This window comes from Biomphalaria glabrata, chromosome 2, assembly GCF_947242115.1.
Source record: "Biomphalaria glabrata chromosome 2, xgBioGlab47.1, whole genome shotgun sequence".
Taxonomy (NCBI): Eukaryota; Metazoa; Mollusca; class Gastropoda; family Planorbidae; genus Biomphalaria; species Biomphalaria glabrata.
This window is the reverse complement of record NC_074712.1, coordinates 56,736,707-56,755,806: the sequence shown is the minus strand read 5'-3', so window position 1 is coordinate 56,755,806 and position 19,100 is coordinate 56,736,707. Positions and strand designations below refer to the sequence as shown.

The window sequence follows — 19,100 nt, the reverse complement described above, 5'->3', positions numbered from 1 at the left end:
AATCCCACAAAATTTCAAAATATCTTTATTTCAAAATAAAAATAGGCATGCAAGAAGTGGCAAACGTCTAATATCAAATTTACAACAGGCTCAGAATGTCTTTAGCATATTTTAAAGGCAACATTTTGAGACACAGCTCAAAAATAAAAACCTAGTTCAAACCACTTCATTGTACCAGCAGTGTGCATTTTTTTTTTTACTTAAGTAAAGACTTAACTAAACAAAAGCTGCCAATAAAGAGGAGTCTACCATCTCCTGGTTGTGAACAATAGACAACGAAAGCATCCAAAATGTCATTATCAATTAAGAAAAGTGTTCACAAAATCAAGGTTGAGACAGGGACATCTAGTCAATATTGGATGAGTTTTAATTCTATTTAAAATCAAATGTACAGAAATAGCAAAAACTGGGTTAAAAAGATCAAGTGACATTAGGGTATCTCAAGGTGTTACTCCTGTGAAAGATGCCAAGAAGTGGATATTGAGAGGTACAAATTGTATGCATAATTAAAACTCATCCATATTTGACCAAAAGTGCCACAACCAACCTTTTACTACAAGTGACTAGAAACTGACAAGTTTAGAACAGTCAAATACACAAAATTATGCCAATACCCCAAACAATAAAAATGGCTAAAAATAAGGACATAAATTTTATTTAAAATTAAAGAAACCAGAAATATGGACACTACTATTAAAAAAAAAAAAAAAAAGTACATTGATGGAATCTTATTTCACACTCAAAATAAATATTAAAATGAATTCCATGAGTCTTTACTGCCACCACACTAAAACGAGATCATTGACTTATCATCAAGATAGTTAAATCTACCACCTTCACACATTGAAAGTTTTCATTTACATCAGTTTGGGATGGTGGACCTTCTGTTTTTAAACTTGAGAAACATTTCAAATCACAAGACATACTAGTGTCAAAGTCATGGGTGAAAAACTACAAGTCTCCCCAGATACATTTGATTCGGATGAACAATCTATTTACATATTTGAGGCTTTCCAATGCCAGTTATAAAATTCTGGGCTTATTGTTATTATTACAGTCTACAGTTATCTAAAGTAAGATATAGTCCTTATTGTAAATGGCAGTAGATTAAAGTGAAAAGAAAAAATGTTTAATAAGCTAATTCAAGCCAAAATGACAATTTAAATAATTACATTGCTATAAATACAAAATGTTAAGCTTAAATTAGTCGAGTCGTCAACTTGAAATTATGTGCAACTAATATTAAAAAACTAGTCAATTACATGTACACAGATTATTTACAGAAAAAAAAAATATAGGTAAAATCTTATCTTTTCTTATTATTAATTTAAAAAATCAAATGCAAAATGTGTTTGTAATGTCTTTAATAGAGAACTATTCCTTAAAAAATGTAAAGAATAATGCAATCCTAATGAAAACGAAACAAAAAACAATGTGCTCAAGACATGTCAAGCATTGGTCTACAAGCAATGCTCATTGTGCCAATAAGAGAGGATTTACAAAATCTATATTGAAACTTAAAATGTTAAACACCATGCCACAAATCTTGGTATTGGTCCATAAAATCAAAGTGGAATTCAGGAACATACATCGGCTCTACACCCACAGCTATGTACACTCTGGACAAGGTTCCTAAAGAGGACAATGTTCCACATTGAACAGAGGGAGATTCCTGGAAAACTTGTGTAACAGCAACAAGGTTCAACACAATCAAAGCAACATGGCAGTAAACAAACATTTATTCTCATCAAAATGGTACCGGTAGATGACATTGACATTCAGCTCATTGAACAAGTATATATATAGCTTTTTTTGTTTTCTTTTTGCGTGTGATTCTTATTTAAATAAAATCTTTAAAAAGCAAGTAAACACTATCCCACAGTTTTCTGATTGACATCAAATCAGTCATGCTTTGCTTATTTAGTGTACTTTTCAACATAAGAATAACATGTTTTATGCCTGTATGTACTTGGTTGGAGCTAATCCAATTTGTATTTTCATGGTGTGTGCTAATTTAATTTTTCTTTTTTAACTTTGTAAACATGATGTACATGTGGATTATAAAAAATATATTTATGTAAATATTTGTTTTATACAATTTTAAGCACATTGTCAGAATTTCTCATTTGGATAAAATATAAACATTTGTCACTGAAAGACTTTACTGACAACTTTTAACGATGAACAGACATAATTCAATGATCAGAAACAACTATTATTAAAGCATCAAACACACAGCATTAAAGTATCTGTCAGAATATAATTAGCAAACTACAAATGCTAAAGAAGTCTGTGGTTATTATTTGGTAAAGAGGATTTTAGCCTCTTTTAATCATTCTCATGGACTTTGATGAGGACGATAATGCTAAAGAAGTAAGACTTACTTATGTTGTTTTATAAAAGGATCTCAAAATCAAGTGGAAAAATAAATTTGCATTATTCCAGTATTTGTTTTTACCTCAAAGGGCACACAACTTACAAAACCGTAGTCAGATCTGACCATGCACACACACAGGACACAAAAGATGATGTCAATACAGTCATGGAATATGTCAGCAGCTTTGTTGACATTGCTAACTGCGATGAATACGTCCAAATACAACAGACATTTTTAGTGTTATAAAATTTATTATATGAATAGGTCCTTTGATTACTGATTCGATTTTCTGTTGCATAATCCAGTCAAGAAAAAACAAACATAAATAAAATTAAAAAAAAAATAATAAAAGTTTTCCAAACATGCCATTCTAAAATTGAAAGTGCATTTCAATGCACCACCTTATTTTATCCAAAAACGTGAAACTAAAATTATTGTTAAACCACATAGCCTATGCTAAAATTGTAATATATTAGAATATTTTTATTTCACCACTAGAACTGGCTCACTTAGCATGCATTACACAGTAAAACATGAATCAAAATATTGGCTGGCTAGTGTTCTAAGAACAAATAAATAACCACATTCACAAAATAAATAGAACAAACTAAGCCTATAATTATTTAGCAATTAAAAAACTACCAAAGATCAAACAGTACAAATTCATAGCTCTATCCAAATTGAGACAAACCAAAGATAATGATTTCATGCTTAAAACACACATTTCTTTTCTGGATAAAAACAGTGCAGTATGTCATTTCAACATGTCTAAGAATAGCAAGGTAATAAAGTCATGTTTACACTATTGGAAAGTCAAATCTCAGAATTCTTTGATCCTAGTCAGGGGGGAAGGACAGGAAAGGGAGCTCATCTATCTTTCCCTGTTAATCTGTCAATCAGTTCCTGCAGTGGTGCAAGCTCCTTGCGGTCAATTAGATTGAACTCTTGGACAAAGAAAATGAAATGTTTAAAGCTTGTATTTAAGTGGGCCTCCTCGCTCAGCTGTACCACTTCTTTGAAATGTTGATGATAGATGTGGGCATAGACACGGAAAAGCCTTTTCAGTATTGTTTTGGCTATGGACAGAAAGTTTTTAGGAAAAGGAACACCTGTAAAAAAAAAAAAAAAAGTTAATTGTGTTTTTATTTCAAATTTTAAAATTATTGAATATACATGAGGTGTTTATTTAATAACACCACTTTGTATTGTTATGTCGATATTTTTTTTTGTTACTGTGAGTTCAAGTACTTGGTATTTTATATTTAACTATCTGATGATGTAACATACCAGAACAAACAGAATCAAGGTAAAACTGCTTAGTTGAATATACAAACTATACAAACTATTAAGTCCAATGTTACTTTCACTTTATAAATAAATATAAAAAAAAAGTTCCCTTTCAGACCCTGGGATCTAAAGGGCAGATAATCTATAGGTTATCTGTTTCTATGTCTGACAGTTAACGAGGATGTTAAGTGACCAGTACAATGACCAACTGCCCTTGATTTACCCAATTAGAGTCAGGAACTTATCAGAGTTGAGTGGAGTCAGGGGCATCCTAAAAGTCTCGAGAATAAAACCCGAGACCAAGTGCTTTACCAATCAGCAACCACGACCCCTCTCCTTTAATTTTTTTTATAAAACTTTGTTCTCCATATTTTGACAAAACGCATAGTGCATGTCACTCTCATTGAAAAACTGGTGCTAAAGAAAATAGAGAAAATTTAAGCATCCCAGTTTAAACACATCCTACTTGGTAAAAACATGTTGAAAGGGAAAGAATCTGAATGCTTTACAAAGGGAAACTATTCAATGTTTAATTTTAATGTACCAAAACCTTTTAATAGGAAAGAAAACGAAACATGCAAATTTGAAAGCATTGAAAATGTAAGCGCTAATCTGATGTAAGGGATGTTTCAACTGAAAGACAGGAAAGTCATTCCAGAGAGAAATAGTTAATACATACTTCTACAAACTGCAATGCATTTTTTCTACATTTTTATACTTCTTGTAAAATTTGAACTAATAATAAGATTTAACAACAAAAAAAAAAGCATTAGCCATTCCCCATAGTGTTATTCTGTTGTCTTCTCCTTACCTATTTTAGATGGAAACAAGGCTTCATCATCTAGTTGGTCCTGAACCCATGTCATAAGGTAGTCTATATACTTGGGAGCAGAACACTTGATTGGTTTCTTAATGGTCTGGCCATCAGCCCAATGGTATTCATACTTAGGGCCAGCTGACATAACAGGACAGGTCTCCTCCAGACAAAATTCAGTGATGGTCCCATACAGCATATTGATTTGATTAAAAAAATCTACAGCTACAAAAAGAGAAGTACACTTATCAGACAAAATCATAAATAGATGGTCACATTGTTAGGTGGAATTTCTAGAATCAATGGGAATTACAAAAGGTTTTATTTTTTTTATTTTATTTTGTTAAAATACTGACTTAATTTTAAATGCTCAAACCAGAGTCATCAATTAGATAGTTAAACTCTGCCTAGTCACTGGTTTTCCTGATCAATTCAGGAAACCCATTCTATGTTCTAATGGCACTAAGAAAGAAGAAGCATTTGTATGAATTTGTCCTAGTGTATAATATACTGGAATAAGAAATATGTAATGTATATATATGTATATGTGGGAAGCGTGATCGAGAGGCTAAGTACGCTCGAACTTGGCTTGGCTACCTATGAAGGGGGCTTGAAGTTCAACACCTGACTCGAGCAGAGTTGTGTTTACTGTCTGAGCGCCTAAAGGACCTCACTGGTCCACAAATAAGATCGGCCCATAGCGGTCTGAGTATGCTATGAGCATGAAAGTAGCGCTATATAAAAGCTATAATTTATTTAATATCAAACATTTAAGTTTTTCAATGTTTAAAGTCGTTAAAACACACACAACAATATTATTGGCAGTACTGTATTGTTATAGCTTTTCACAATTAAATAATAAATGTTTAACAAGACTTTCTGCAATTGGCATTTAAGTCGACTAGTGAATAATTTGTACTTCAAAAGTAAAAACTTTGTACATGAATAAGCAAGTAGTTTAAATTAGATGAAATTAATGTATAGTATCACTGATATGATGATTATCATGACATTAATTTGAAGGATGCATGTAGGTATATTATTTGTGGGCATGTCGTTCACACGCAACATTACAGTCCTGAGACTGGACTAACAACAATTACAGGAACTCGGAACTACTTGCAAACATGATAGAAAATGATGTTTATTTACATGACCTAAATCCAAACTTCCATGAAGATAATAGATTTACACTGTTCACTTTTATTCACAAATATGTATACATTAACAACTTTCTAACTTGACTTGTAACATGGTCATATCACAAAGTCCACTACTTGACTTCACAAAACCTATTTCATCAACTTATGAAAGAAAAACTTATTTGTTACATGACTTACAACTTAACTGACTTCAACAACTGACTAGAAAAACATCAAGTCATTTCACTTTACTGTTCTTGAAACTTTACTTTATCAAGTCATTTCACTAACTAACAAAATTCACCAAAGTACAGTAAGGTACAAAAGTTAACTATGATGCCTGGGCCAGATAGTCAAATAAAGACTACATTATATTTATTATAGAAGAAAAAAAAAATAAATACTGACAAATTGACCTATTCTTCTACAAAATACTTGTAACAGTACAAGTTGCCTACTTACTATTTACAGCCACCCATTCATTTAAATCTTCACCATCTGGCAACTGAACAGCTTGTCGCAGGTTGCCACTGCCCAACGTTACAGCAGCATGCTTCATCAAATCATACTGGTGAGTGCCCTCTGGTATATTCTTTTTGGGCTTAAATGTTTTATTGCCTCGATTCCCACTGAAAAGAAAAAAAAAAATCTGTTGCCACATACAAGCACAGCATAGCATCTTTCTTTCTTTTCTAAATAGTTGTGTTTACATTGGTGAAATTTTGTAAATTAACATACATTAAATTGAAATCTCAGTTAATATTAAGTTTCCCAATGTTCTGGCAAAGCATTATAGATCAGATGGTAATATTAAATGTCAACAATTACTTATAGTCTAGACTTGCTAGATCTAACGTTCTTCTCTCAGACCATTTTGTCTAAAGGGCAGATAATGTAAAGGACATGTTTCTGTGGCCCATGGCTAACGAGGATGTCAGAGGCACCCTAAAGATCCCAAAATTAAAAATTCCCAGGATTCAAACCCAGGACCCTCCAGTTCAGAAGCCATACACCACTCAGCCACCACGCCACCTGCTAGAATTAAATCTAGTCTAGACTACTCTAGATATATATAATGAATATAGTCAATTATAGTAAATAATCTACTAATGACCAAAGAGGAAAGTGTAGACAAAGTAGTGTACATGATACTACCGACACTGTCTAGCCGGTAGTGACCTTGTGACCTGATTACCGTAGCGATAGACAGCGCGGTGCTGCCAATTGCGTAACATTCTTCAAAAGGGTCCTTCGATGTAAAGTTTTACCATTTAACCTATAGTTCTATATATTATAGAACTAGATCTATATTTTTTATTAGAATTATTATTAAAGTAGATCTACATCTGGATCTAGATCTAAAATATACTAGATAGAGATCTAACTACTGAGTCTACTCCACACTCTAACTCCTGAGTTTAAAAATAGATAGATCTAGATGAATTCATGAATGAAATCTTTTCATTGTTTCATTAAGTTAAGAATTATAATTATAATCATTTCATTATGATTAGTAGCTAACTTACTAGAATGGACTAGATCTATATTAATCTATAATAATCTATATTTATATATATATAGTTAATATAGTATATTTAGATTTAGATCAATATAAATAGTAGTATATCTAGAGTAATTTTTTTTATTCTGGACATTACATAAATCACATTGAATCTGAACAACTCAGCTGTTTTTGTGGTCATTACATCATTTCGATTCAATATGATTATGAAACTAGCGCGCTGTATAATGTGAATTGACTAGTGACTCTTTTATTAGAGTCCTAGAGTTAGAGTAGTCTACTGAAGTCTACTCTTGTCTCTACGAGTCTATGACTCGTCTCTAGTATCTAGTGACTCTACTACTACTACTACTACTACTCTGACTCTACTAGTACTAGTTAGTAGTAGACAGTAGTCGACTAGATTCTATATCAAGTTAATCTAGTACTTAGTTTAAGACTTTGAATTGTAAATGCATTCCTCAAGTAGGTTCTTAATCTAGATACTAAATCTAGAATCTAGTCACAATATAACTAAAAACTGATCTAAGTTCTACCTAACCCTCTATTTTTATAATTCGATCATATAAGAAATAAATCATATTATCAATCAAAAGCTAAAAATAGATTACTATCGCTTACAACAAAAAGCTCATCTTTATTCCTTTGAATAACTTCAGTTCGGTAAAGCTAAAACATAAAACTAATTCCCCATTTAAGTTTATTTTTCAATTATTTCTGTGATGTGATTATTTGAAGATGATATGAGATTTGCTAAGATGATGAATTTTCGATAAAAACAAACAATGGCGTTTGTTTATAAGACACACCGGATATGACATATATTATCCGTTTCCGTTACTAATATAAATCATAAAATGTGTAGACAAGTGTACAGATTTCTAAGACATGAAATTATCTAGACTCACTCTAGTTATATGAATATATCTATCCATAATCTACTTAATAGATGTAGGTATTGGATCCAATCTTCTTTTAAAAATAGATCTAGTTTTTTTATATTTGCTAAGATCTTTAGCAATAAATTTAATAATAATAATTTAATTTATAGAGAGGCGCTGTTAACAGACAAAATGTTGGCTCAAGGATGTGACTCAATGCGCAGTAATAACATTACAAACATAAACACAAGAACTAAAATGACAAAAAAAAACTAAAAAAGAAGTTTTACACAGATATATCTTAATCAGCATTTTTATTTTACTTTATCTAGATCTAGAGACTGTGAGTAGTGGGCTAAACAAAGGCTGAATTGTAAGAGTATTTTATTAGTTGTTTCCCTTGACACGAACTGTTTTTGTTCTAATAATTAGAACATTTTAAAATCAAAAAGTGTGTGGATTTTTCAAAGGTTACTGTAAAGTTGTTTTATCGTTCATCGATTCTGAAATTATCATGTGACTGGTTCTTTCCATGTTACAAAAGGTTATAATATATGTATATGTTTAATGACTATAGGATGGGGCATAAAGAGCGCCCCCATTTGGAGTTGGCACAGTAAGGGCGGTGGTGGCAGTAAAGAGGCGGGGCAGGTTTCATTCGATAGACAAGGTCCTACGATTTTCATTTTTTTCTTTCTTTTTCAGAATCCATCATGCACCGGACCGTCAAATATCGTGGCTTTGTTGTTCGGGCGTATTATAAAAACAACTCATCTGCAGCGATGCAGCGAGCGTTCTGTTGACGCTTCGTACCAGATGCACGTAAAAAGGTACCGGTAATTAATGTAAGAATGGTGTTGCCGAGATGACGTGAACACCACCGGCAAGATCTTCGCTTCTTGTTGTAATACCAACATCAGCGCAGCTTGTGTTTCCTGATGCTAATATTAATATGTGAGCTGATTCCATTAAGTTTTGATCGACCAGCAATCTTAGTTCTATATTGACATTTTATTTCCTCGGTTTATTCATTAATGGTGACAACTTACAATACATTTAGTGTGTGTGTGTGTGTATCTTATGTGCTGTTTGACACAAATCAGATTGTGAGTGTGCTGTACGGTCTAAATTCAGGGCCGTATTTAAATATATAGGCAATATAAACCATAGCTTAGGGCCTCCAAGAAATACTTAGCTCTGGCCCTCACTGACATAAAAATCTGGACATAAAAAGGGCCCCATATCTCAAACAGCTGAGGGCCTTTTCAAGTCTAAATAGGGCACTGTCTAAATGTGTAAATTCTCATACTAGGCTATATTGAGTCTTATTGTACTTTAGGTTTCTAGAAACTGACCATGGAAAGCATAAAGGGTTGTGATATCACGTTCAACGGGTTGTCTGAAGAGAGGGGGGTATCATCAGCATCTGTGCCTGAAGTTATTCGCTTTGCTTTAGAGCATGTATCTGTATCATCTACCATTAAACAGATTGGTTAGAATCACGAGCTACGTATAGCCTACTATTTAAACATAACCGAATTGTCCGTCAATTCTTGTTTTAGATCTAGCCAGTAGTCCAGGTCTGTTGTTTTTTTTCGTCTGAAACAATAGCTCCGAGTTATTTAAAACTTTAGACACTTGTCAGTTTTTTCGCCTCCAATAATCTCATCCATGTTAAAGCCTTGTTCGCTATTCGTCATAATCTTTGTTTGTTTTGTAGGTTTTATTGCCTTGACAAATCTTTACTTGTTTTCATTTGTTATTGTTGTTGTTTGTTGAATAGATTTACATATGGAATACATTTTAAATATTACATTTTAAAAAGAATAACCTGCTAATGATGCATGCAACTAAGAAAGAAAACACAAACACTTGTTAAATGTGATTTCATAATTATTAACATTAGCACATTGAACGGGAAATGACAATTAGAGGCAGAACAATTGATCTCATACATTATAAGAAATGTTAGCTTTACTGAATAGAAAATACACTAGTGCAAGCTACAATGATTCCTTGAATATCTCACTGAGGCAGTCCATCAGATAATTATGTTGGTACACATGTAAGGGTCAACCAGCTGACCATTGAAGTAGTAGTCAGCGAAGCATCCGCCGCAGTAGTTCGGCACACAGTCGGCCATCGGGAAGGAGATGCACTCCTGGACCTTGCATGGGTCTTGGTCACAAGCAACGGGCCTGAGGGAACATGATGACCCTGCTGGTAGAGCCCCACAGGAAACTGCAAAGAAAAAAAATCTAATGACTCGTACATTAGGAAAGAACAGGATATAAATCAGTGATTCCCAAAGTGGTATATATAGACCACCAGGGGTCTTTGAAGACTTCCAAGGGGTCAACGAGACCAAAACGTTTGGGAACCACTGCTAGAAAGCAAATTATTAGCTCTACGTTTCGAGAGTTCATTTACCCATTCGTAAATTAGTCTCTTCTTATTTGGGAAACTTTTGATAGCCTACTAAATGCTAATCAAAGTTAATCTGCTTTCAGTCGACGTGGTCCTTCTAAAGATCCAGTTGACATTCTTGGAGCAATGACATAAAAGCGATATGAAAAAATGGGTTGGCAACATGATGGCACATATGAAATCATATAGTCAAAGGAGCGGTATTGAGAGAGATTTTCAGATGAATAGACAAAACTAGACATTATCAATAATGGCAATTTGATTTGATTAAAAGTACAAGAAAAAATGTACGATTTTTTACAAAGCTGATTTCAATTCATTCTGTCTGTCTGTCTGTCTGTCTGGTAAAAAGTGAGTAAACGTTATTTCTCTCACAATCATTCTCGGATCAAGTTAAAACTTCGCACAATTATTCTTTGGCATAGACAAGACATGAATCAATATAATAAAAAGTAACAAAATTAGTCAATTAATTACTGAAAATTATTTTTTTATACCAACCAGGGAAATTATTCCATCAGTATCCACATATATAGCTAAATTTGTTGGGTTTAGTCCTCTTAAATAATTGTTATCGCTATTTCTCCTTCACGAATTTTCCAATCAATTCGATACTTTGAACAATTATTTATTGTATTTAACAACACATGAATCAATAAAAAAAACAAATACCCAATTAATCAATTAATTATTGGTAATTAATTATTTTATTTTGTATGAATAAGGGAAATAACGTACATTAATGATAGATACAGTTTAAGGGCGGAGTTCTTTCCTTCTGGATAAACTTTATTTTTTAAAAAGGATTTTTAAAAAAATATTTTGCTTGTTTTTCAATATAAAAGCGTATCAACACTTTCATGAAAGACCTCAGAGCAGTGGACACCTTGTGGAAAGAGTCGTCAGACGTTGTTATTGACACATCTTTATGGAGACAGCTTGCCACCCAACTTTACCGATCGGCCCGGAAGGATCTAAATCTAAGTAATTAAGTAAGTAAGTAAGTAAGCGTATCAACACTTCCGTATTCTGTACACCGGAAATTCCAAAAAAAATTATGTATGGAATTGTCTCCACACATGAAAATTTCCCCTTGATATGAAGTTCTTTGACTGACCTCCCTTGCAGCTGGTCTTACCTATCAATGTCAGAAGTACACTCACAATCACTTCGTACACTGTTCTCATTGTTCTTTGACTGACCTCCCTTGCAGCTGGTCTTACCTATCAATGTGAGAAGTACACTCACAATCACTCCGTACACTGTTCTCATTGTTCTTTGACTGACCTCCCTTGCAGCTGGTCTTACCTATCAATGTCAGAAGTACACTCACAATCACTCCGTACACTGTTCTCATTGTTCTTTGACTGACCTCCCTTGCAGCTGGTCTTACCTATCAATGTCAGAAGTACACTCACAATCACTTCGTACACTGTTCTCATTGTTCTTTGACTGACCTCCCTTGCAGCTGGTCTTACCTATCAATGTCAGAAGTACACTCACAATCACTCCGTACACTGTTCTCATTGTTCTTTGACTGACCTCCCTTGCAGCTGGTCTTACCTATCAATGTCAGAAGTACACTCACAATCACTCCGTACACTGTTCTCATTGTTCTTTGACTGACCTCCCTTGCAGCTGGTCTTACTTATCAATGTCAGAAGTACACTCACAATCACTTCGTACACTGTTCTCATTGTTCTTTGACTGACCTCCCTTGCAGCTGGTCTTACCTATCAATGTCAGAAGTACACTCACAATCACTTCGTACACTGTTCTCATTGTTCTTTGACTGACCTCCCTTGCAGCTGGTCTTACCTATCAATGTCAGAAGTACACTCACAATCACTCCGTACACTGTTCTCATTGTTCTTTGACTGACCTCCCTTGCAGCTGGTCTTACCTATCAATGTCAGAAGTACACTCACAATCACTCCGTACACTGTTCTAATTGTTCTTTGACTGACCTCCCTTGCAGCTGGTCTTACCTATCAATGTGAGAAGTACACTCACAATCACTCCGTACACTGTTCTCATTGTTCTTTGACTGACCTCCCTTGCAGCTGGTCTTACCTATCAATGTCAGAAGTACACTCACAATCACTCCGTACACTGTTCTCGTTGTTCTTTGACTGACCTCCCTTGCAGCTGGTTTTACCTATCAATGTCAGAAGTACACTCACAATCAGTCCGTACACTGTTCTCATTGTTCTTTGACTGACCTCCCTTGCAGCTGGTCTTACCTATCAATGTCAGAAGTACATTCACAATCACTCCGTACACTGTTCTCGTTATTCTTTGACTGACCTCCCTTGCAGCTGGTCTTACCTATCAATGTCAGAAGTACACTCACAATCACTCCGTACACTGTTCTCGTTGTTCTTTGACTGACCTCCCTTGCAGCTGGTTTTACCTATCAATGTCAGAAGTACACTCACAATCACTCCGTACACTGTCTTACCTATCAATGTCAGGAGTACACTCACAATCACTCCGTACACTGTTCTCATTGTGTAGCACCGCGATGTCAGCACAGTAGAAGAGAAAAGATAAAGCTAGTTCTGTGTAGCATGTTGCCGCTGTGTGATCTCTATTGTTAAAAGACAAAAAAAAAAGGACAAAGTTTCTATAGCAATATCAATAATGACATAACAGGGCCGGCTTTAAGCATAGGTAAACTAGGCAGCCGCCTAGGGCCTCTGTCGGGGCCTCGGAAAAAAATGTGAAACATAGACCAAAACTTGAACATTATAAAACTCTATGGCTACTAGCCTAGCTCTAAGTCTCTACTATGAGTTTATTCGCAAATGTTGAGATCTATTTGTTAGCTCTATATCGCATTGACCATTGTGTCTTCATTTTGGTGAAATATCAAAACATTATTGTGATCATGAATCGTACATGAAGCACATTCGTGGTATCTGCGCTATATGAATCGAACTTATTTAATGATTTAGATACAGGACGGTTTATAATTCATTGTGTATTTTTGGGTCTTAATTTTTTGTTTTTCTATTTCATTTGGGGTCACCCTATTCAGTTCGCCTAGGGCCTTCTATTCGCTTCTTTTAGGGCCTCCAATTACCTAAGGCCGGCTCTACTGACATAAACTATTTAAATTGTTATGTCAAAAGAGACGCCAGGAAATTAAACCAGCCATTGTAAACAAGAATATAAAGCAATTTAAAATGTCAACCTACATAGGCCAAACTGTCGTTGGTCCCTGGGCAAACTATAACAATACATAAGCAAAACAAATACACAATCAAAGACAAATACAAAAAACATGCATACATTATAATGTAAAAAATGTTAGCACATTTGTAGTTGAAGACCAAAAACACTCTTTTTAAATCTAAAGTGTGAGTATACTATACAATAGCAAACATTACAATTAATGTGCAGTTCAATGCGGTTTATTGGACAAGCCGCTAATCCTAAAGTACCGAAACAAATTCTATTATATAGGCTAAGAATAGGCTTACTTGTAACGTTAACAAACCATAAATCAATTTTTAAAAAATAGTAACGAATTAGTCAATTACTTAATGGTTATTAATGATTTTGTTTGATATTCGATAAAGGAAATAAATTATACAGTATTGAGACAGATATTAAAATTGGAGTTCTTCCTCTTAGATAAGCTTTTAAAAAGTATTTTTATAGTTTGCTTGTTAAAATGATATTTGCACAGTAAGCACCAATGTTTAAGCCTTACAGTTCAAATCCCATCAATCGCATTTTGAAATGGAATTAACCTAACTATTGCAGCGTTGTTCTTCTACCTGAATGGTCTGTGAACAGGAAATCAGTTGAGCAGCCTTGTTTAATATCTCTTAGAATTAGATCTAGATCTGATTTACTCTAGGCCTACTTATTATAGCTATCAATTACGACATAGGTCCATATCTAAGATGACACAGATAAGACAATGCATTCTTTAAGAATAGCTTCAATCTGATGTTGAGAGTGTGTTTGTGTGTGTGTTTCAGGGTTTTTATTTATGTATGTGTGTGTAGTGGTTCCCAATCTATCTGGATGTTCGTGTGGACTGTCGTCAGGATGGTCCCGAGTACGAACTCTGCCTATTATACTTCCATCCCACAATGCCTTCCTGCAGGAAGTTTGATCTAGGAACTAATCATCGTCATTCCGGAAGAAACGTCCGAAGCTAATCTAACTAACACTCACTCAATCTAGCAATCTATCTATCTATCTATCTTGGCCTCCTTCAGTCGTAGAACGACTATGGTTCATCTCGAACACTTTTTCATATGGCTGTGGAGCCCTATTTTGGAGAGACACACTCCCGTCCACATATATTGCAGGTCAATGTGGCTTTCGCTTTGGTGGTAGAAAAGCTGGCCATTTTCCGTGGGGCACGCTTTTCTTCAAGAAGAAATTATCTATCTATCTATCTATCTATCTATCTATCTATCTATCTATCTATCTATCTATCTATCTATCTATCTATTTCTCTGTCTCACTCTCTCTCTCTCTGTCTCTCTCTGTCTCTCTCTTACATATATAAAAGAGAAGAACCACCTTTCTTCCTAAGTTTCATTGTCTAATTTTTTAAAATTAAACGTTAGCCTTGCCAGGTATTTAGGTCAAAACAAAAGATTACAGTTTCTGTAGAGCCATCACAAACACTGTCACAACACAAAACAGCGAACACGTACTCTATGACTGAAATATGAAGCTTGTATTTCTCCTAATTGTGTCTATTACAGTGTTTATAAGAGCTGGTATGTACAGAATTACACCAATACACATGTACATTTGTTTGAGTGTCTTGTTTAATAGGACTTGTACACCTTAATCAAAAGTTTCAACTTCAATGAGTATTATTTTGTCCTGATTCAAAATGTCCAGTAGGATGGCAGATAGAGAGGGTGACAGCAGGCAGTTTTCAAACTCAAGATTATCGTAACAGGAGTTAAGACTGTTTTATTTTCAAAAGTTGTAACATCCCTATGTTATGCTAGAAGAACAAGATGACATAGCTTTAAATATCTGAATCCAGGTTTGAGGCTGTGAAGTCTGTAAATAAAAAGAAATAGGAATATGTTCATTTAATTTGATTTTAAAATAAATTCTTTAAAAAGCAACAGATGGTCGTTGTACTGGCCACATAACATCATCGGTAAACGTGTGTCACAGAAACAAATGACCTTTACATCATTTGCCCGATAGATCGCAAGGTCTGAATGGGGAACTTTACTTTACTATACTATATATATAGGGAGACAGAGACAGGTCACAGATATACTTACTTTACTTTACTATATATATAGAGAGAGACAGATATACTTTAAGGTACAGTTAGTTGTTTTTTTCCCTAATCATTAGCTAACTTCATCATCTGATGTTTGCTTGTACTCTCGTCTGGGGCATATATCACATCCAGCTACCTCCAGGCTTCTCGATTCTGAGCAAGTCTATCTAACCGTCCCCACGTTTTTCCCATCTGCTTTCAAATAGCGGCGCCTTGTATTTCTGGGCAGTCCCCTCTTCCTCTTTCCTTGGGGGTTCCAGGTTAGGGCTTGTCTTGTTATGTTGGATGCAGGCTTTCGAAGGGTGGGTTCTTAGCCTATCCATCTACAGCGTCTGTGAAGGATATTTACGTCAATTGGCTGTTGCTTTGTTCTTTGACACAGTTCCTCATTCGAAATCTTGTATGGTCAACGGATCATAAGAATCTTCCCGAGGCAGGTATTGATGAAACCCTGCAATTTTTTAAATTTCATTGTGGTGATCGTGGTTCTCCAGGTCTCTGCTCCATAAAGTAGTATTGGCTTAACAATGGTATTGAAGAAGATGAACTTGGTGGACTTGCTTATTTCCCTGGATCCTCATATGTTCTTTAACTTGCGGAAGGCTGTTCGAGCTTTCTCAATCCAGGTTCTGACATTTGCATCTGTCCCCCCATGGTTGTCCAAGATACTGCCAAAATAGTTGAAGCTTTCCAGATCAAATGAAAGGAATTGGATAATTAAAACAACAATTACAGTTACATAGAGGTCTTATCTCAACCTATGAAAAATTGTGTTGATTTTCATAAAATAGAGACTAAACCATAAATATAGAATATGGAAATATTGATAAATTTTAACATGTTTAAAGCCATATAATAATTTTAGTGTCATTTTTTTAGCACTATAGAAATAAATAAAACAAGGTGGAAACACAAACTCAAAATCGGCCCAGGCAGGTAAAAAGGCAGGTATCAATATTTTCAGAAAGATTATCAAAATGAAATCAAAGACAAATGACAGAGAAGAATGGAGAAAGAAGGTTGACAGATCCTGTGGTACCCCAACAGTCCAGCAGACCAAGGGATAGGTGAAAGTGAATGTAGAGTTAAATATGAAATTGGCCTAACTGATGTCTTATAATGATTATCTGATTGTTTTGTAAAGAGTCAATCTCTTATTCAAAGCCTCAAAAAAATCTAAAACCGTATGCATAAATATGTCTGAAATATGGTAAATGGTAGTCTTCCTAAATAAATAGCCTCCAGTGTTTGTTACTATTAATAGTGAATAGTTGTAAATATGGTGTATTTTTATGCTTGCATAATTGATTTTAAAAATTAGATTTTTCGCTTTCAGAAAAGAAAAAAGTAGCCGTTGCATCAGAACTTTGAATGGTCTAAAATACTATGATGTCGGATTTTCAATATCTTTTTTAGTTTACGAGATCTAAACGGGACGGACGGACAGAGAGAACACACAAAACTAATAGCGTCTCTTCCCTTTCGTCAGGAGCGCTAAAAATCAAAATGTAAGTCAAGAAAAAAAAAAAACTCCAATGGAAATGCAATTCTATAGAAAATTAATTTTAAAAAAGTAAAATTATAACATTAAAAAATTACATTAAAAAAAAAACGTATCTAATGGGAAGAGCTTCACATTCACAGTCGCATATCTCAATAATAAACGATTTATTTCCCTTTTCATATTTTAAACCACTTGAATTAATTATTCAATTAACTAATTGACTACTTTTTTTGTTTAGTCATTCTAGTTTTGATAGAAACAATGAATAATTGTGTAAAGTTGCAACTTGTTCTGAGAATGGGCAAAATAGTGTTCAAAATTTGTACCAGACAGACAGACTGACAGAGTGAGCTGATATAAGCTTTGTAATAGCTGATTTTCTAATAGTTAGGCCTAAATTTTTACCTGCAGATGGTTGAAAATAGTTGTAAAAACGCGCTTGTTCTGATTCACTTATTCATTGTGTTATTTAGTTGTTGTTGATGAGGCATCAATATCGTTTAGTGTGATACCACAAAGGTGTTAAGTGCTGTGCTACATTATACGTAAGTTTTTGTTGACGATAGAGCTAAACTTACAGAGAACTGAATAACGCCAAAAGTCATTCTTCCTCAGATCACTCCGCATTGGTGCTTCCATCGTCTTCATGCCCACAGCCGCTGAGCATGTGCAAGGCCAACCCCTGTGATGTGACCAAGTGCATATCCTTCCCGATGGCCACCTGCATCCCAAACTACTGTGGTGGGTGTACGGCTAATTTCTACTTCAACGGCGTACCACTGGACAACGAGACCTGCTCAAACATTGTCATTTGAGGCGAAACCTGCTGGTTTGACCATTGAAACAGTGTAGCTTGTAATATATAAGCCATTAATAACATAATATACAATAATAGTAAACAATGCTGTGGTGAGGGAAATGTGTCAGAATATACCTAGCCATGATATCTGGTAATTGTGAATTGTAGTGTATTTCAACAGGTATAAAGTTTTAGTGTTGCCAAATTTTAACTCAAGATGATGGATCCATTTTTTTTTCTTACTGAAGTTTTTGTCCAACTTTCACTACTCCTTCTTCCTTCTACTTTTTGGCTCTTAAGTCTGAACTACAAACACACACATATATATATATAGGTCTGTGGTTTGAGCTACCAACATATATATATATATAGGTCTGTGGTTTGAGCTACCAACATATATATATATATATATATAGGTCTGTGGTTTGAGCTACCAACATATATATATATATATAGGTCTGTGGTTTGAGCTACCAACATATATATATATATATATATAGGTCTGTGGTTTGAGCTACCAACATATATATATATATATAGGTCTGTGGTTTGAGCTACCAACATATATATATATAGGTCTGTGGTTTGAGCTACCAACATATATATATATATATAGGTCTGTGGTTTGAGCTACCAACATATATATATAGGTCTGTGGTTTGAGCTACCAACATATATATATATATATAGGTCTGTGGTTTGAGCTACCAACATATATATATATATATAGGTCTGTGGTTTGAGCTACCAACATATATATATATATATAGGTCTGTGGTTTGAGCTACCAACATATATATATATATATATATAGGTCTGTGGTTTGAGCTACCAACATATATATATATATATAGGTCTGTGGTTTGAGCTACCAACATATATATATATATATAGGTCTGTGGTTTGAGCTACCAACATATATATATATATATAGGTCTGTGGTTTGAGCTACCAACATATATATATATATATAGGTCTGTGGTTTGAGCTACCAACATATATATATATATATATATATATATATATATATATATATATATATATATATATATATAGGTCTGTGGTCTTA

The 19,100-nt window shown here is 34.2% G+C and overlaps 1 protein-coding gene and 2 long non-coding RNA genes across 3 annotated transcripts; 2 read left to right on the top strand and 1 right to left on the bottom strand.

The window, feature by feature from the left end:
- Window positions 1-9: 9 nt before the first annotated feature.
- LOC106056627 (MOB kinase activator 1B) lies at window positions 10-7,966 on the bottom strand. Its single transcript, XM_013213442.2, has 4 exons — window positions 7,764-7,966; window positions 6,083-6,249; window positions 4,476-4,703; window positions 10-3,486 (listed from the first exon to the last, which is right to left on the bottom strand). The coding sequence occupies exons 1-4, from the start codon at window positions 7,775-7,777 to the stop codon at window positions 3,245-3,247; spliced, it is 651 nt and encodes a 216-aa protein (XP_013068896.1). The 5' UTR covers window positions 7,778-7,966; the 3' UTR covers window positions 10-3,244.
- Window positions 7,967-8,001: 35 nt separating this feature from the next.
- Window positions 8,002-11,430, top strand: LOC129924777 (uncharacterized). The gene is made up of 3 exons (XR_008776698.1): window positions 8,002-8,093; window positions 8,729-8,853; window positions 11,296-11,430. It is a non-coding gene; the product is annotated as an uncharacterized LOC129924777 (long non-coding RNA).
- Window positions 11,431-15,028: 3,598 nt separating this feature from the next.
- On the top strand, window positions 15,029-18,242 carry LOC106063954 (uncharacterized). The gene is made up of 2 exons (XR_008776762.1): window positions 15,029-15,198; window positions 17,848-18,242. It is a non-coding gene; the product is annotated as an uncharacterized LOC106063954 (long non-coding RNA).
- Window positions 18,243-19,100: the final 858 nt, after the last annotated feature.